Source organism: Sinocyclocheilus grahami, unplaced genomic scaffold (genome assembly GCF_001515645.1).
Source record: "Sinocyclocheilus grahami isolate Dianchi unplaced genomic scaffold, SAMN03320097.WGS_v1.1 scaffold1369.1, whole genome shotgun sequence".
Lineage (NCBI taxonomy): Eukaryota > Metazoa > Chordata > Actinopteri > Cypriniformes > Cyprinidae > Sinocyclocheilus > Sinocyclocheilus grahami.
In genome coordinates, this window is record NW_015506548.1 from 26015 (window position 1) to 28922 (window position 2908).

The 2908-nt window shown below is 36.4% G+C and overlaps 1 protein-coding gene across 1 annotated transcript in view; it reads right to left on the bottom strand.

Annotated features, from left to right (window-relative positions):
- The window catches only part of LOC107569664 (hippocampus abundant transcript 1 protein-like), a 15799-nt gene extending 13276 nt beyond the window's left edge, over positions 1-2523 (bottom strand). Inside the window, exons 1-4 of the mRNA XM_016255792.1 lie at positions 2364-2523; positions 1516-1611; positions 719-781; positions 38-165 (exon numbers count right to left, since the gene is read on the bottom strand). Of these exons, the coding sequence (XP_016111278.1) occupies positions 38-165; positions 719-781; positions 1516-1611; positions 2364-2384 (308 nt within the window). The 5' untranslated portion in view covers positions 2385-2523. The remainder of the gene's footprint in view (positions 1-37; positions 166-718; positions 782-1515; positions 1612-2363) is intronic.
- Between the last annotated feature and the right edge of the window lie 385 nt (positions 2524-2908).

The window sequence follows — 2908 nt, forward strand, 5'->3', positions numbered from 1 at the left end:
CACACACACTCTCACACACACTCTCTCACACACGTACCATGGGCTGAGCCTCATTAGTGGGATGGGGGCGCAGGTGAAAAACACTGTGAGCAGCAGGAAGCTCTTTCTGCCCCAAACATCAGACAAGGCACCGATCAGAGGAGCGCTCATGAACGACAGAAATCCCTGCAAACACACTGCAGTTACCACACGCAACACACAGCAATACAACGCTGCCTTTTACACAGTAACAAACAGAACAGGGTTAATATTTGGTCTTTTCAGCAAATAATAATCAAGAGCTGGAGCACAAAAGCAGTGTTAAGTCGCTGGGGGATATTTGTAGCAATAGCCAACAATACATTGTATGGGTCACAATTATACATTTCTCTTTTATGCCAAAAATCATTAGGATATTAAGTAAAGATCATGTTCCATGAAGATATTTAGTAAATCTCCTACCGTAAATATATCAAAACTTAATGTTTGATTAGTAATATGCATTGCTAAGAACTTCATTTGAACAACTTTAAAGATGATTTTCTCAATATTTAGATTTTTTTGCACCCTCAGATTCCAGATTTTCAAATATTGTCCTATCCTAACAAACCATACATCAATGCAAAGCTATTTATTCAGCTTTCAGCTTACGACTGGTTTTGTGGTCTGGGTGTCACATATTATAATTACAACTCATCAAATGCATGCAGCTGCACAACAACAGATGCACCGGATTCACCTTGACGCCCTGAACGAGGCCGTTCATGAGGAACGTGTGCTGTGGAAATGTTTCATGCAGGACCTGGAATGAGGAAACAACAGAAAACACAGCGCTAGAGTTTCATATCACTTTCACGGTTTGCATTTGGCCCTGAACGAGCTCCTGAGCACTTTGTTTTGCATTTGCATCTGCAGTGCATTATGGGAAGCTAGGTACATTATCAAACCAGAAGACATTTTTCCTTTCTCTGTACAGAAAAGAAACCGAAAGTGACACCTGTATGATAAAATCTAATGCAATAATCAAGCTCAAATCAGGGTTGTTTCAGTAGACTAAAACTGAAACTAAAAGCATAAAAGATATCTTCATTACTTGTTACTCATTTCAAAGCAGCATTTCTCATTTTCTTGATGTACTAAAACTGAAATAAGAAATAATTAAAATTATACAGACATAAAATTACGAATATAAACAAATATATATATAGAAAATGAAATGTGATTCAAAATAACATGCTTAAAATACAGGTGATAAAATAAAGCAATTTTTTTTAATAGAACCTTAACACATAATAAAATCACATATTTTTACATTTGCATACATTAATTTTAGCTATGTGCTGTCATTTATTATAGTGCAACTTACTTATTTTCAATGCATTATTTAAACCGAGTTGTATGCAAAGTTTTATGTATATTATTTATCAAGGGATATTTAAATATGTTGCATGTTCCTTTTTTTTCCTTTCTGCAGATGAAGTAATGTCTCTGAAGACTCATGTTAAAATCATTCAGTGTTCAGTGTTTAATGCTCACGGTCAGCATCGGCGTGGTCAGGAGACCCCAGGCGAAAAACTCCATGAAGATGACCACCACGGCATGAGCCACCTTCGCCCGGCCGACACTGTGCTGCTGCGACACAACAACCACACTCAATACACCTGACAACATTATATATATATATATACACTGCTGTGCAGAAGTGTGGGATCAGTGAGACTCGTAATGTTTTTAAAGAAGTCTCTTCTGCTCATCAAGGCTGCATTTATTGGATCAAAAATACTGAAAAAAATGCAAAATGTTATTAGAATATAAAACAATGGTTTCTATTTTAATATCCTTTAAAATATAATATATTTCTGTGATGCAGCGCTGAATTTCCATCATCATTACTCCAGAATAAAGCGTCACATGATCTTCAGAAATCATTCTAATATGCTGATTTATTATCAGAGTTATCAATGTTGCTACAGTTGTGTTTTTTGGAAACTGATACTTTTTTCAGGATTCTTTGATGAATAAAAAGTTTTTAAAAAACAGCATTTATTCGAAATATAAATCTTTGCTGTCACTTCTTATCAATTTAACACATGCTCGCTGAATAAAAGTTTTAATTTCTTTCAAAAAAAGAAAGAATAAAAATGCACCGACCCCAAACTGTTGAACAGTAGTGTATATATATATATAGCAGCAAAATATAATGTACACAACATCAGCTGGACACATGACAGGTCATGCATAGACGCCTTATAGACGAAAGGTTAAAAGGTTAAATACACAAACCCTAAAAATGATTGACTTTAATCAGCCATTATAGATGCATATGAACCATGTGCAGATTCTGATCAATAGCACAGTGCACCGCTGAGTGTGCCGTCACTCACTCTGATGCGCTTGAGCAGCATGTTGTTCTCCGTCTCTCACATTCTGCTCGAGAGATCAATCATCCGGGTCGCGTTTAATTAATCAAGCCGCTTTTCATTTAATTCGAGCGGCTCTCGCTGACTCTCTCCTCTTCCACTTTCGAAAACGAACATTCCGAAACACCGACTTCCGGCTTCCGTCGGGCGAGGAGTCGAGTTCAAAATAAAAGTCTTTTGTTGACAAATAACATGCCAGTGTTCAGCCCTCGTTCACAGCGTAGCTGGAGATGGAAAGTGAGATAAAATGCATAACTCGAAAAAAAAAATCGGGAAAGTTACTTTTAAAAGTAATGCATTACAATATTGGGTTACTCCGTAAAAAAAGTAACTAATTACGGTACTTAGTTACTTTTTATGGACAGTAGTGCGTTACGTTACTTTTACGTTACTTTTTAAATCTGGACAGGGCTTGCTTGTTTGTTTTTAAAATAAAAAAGTTATATTTCTGGCAAATATAAAAGCCTTTTCAGACCAGAAGTGAAATGAATGCGCCTCAGGCTGAAGGG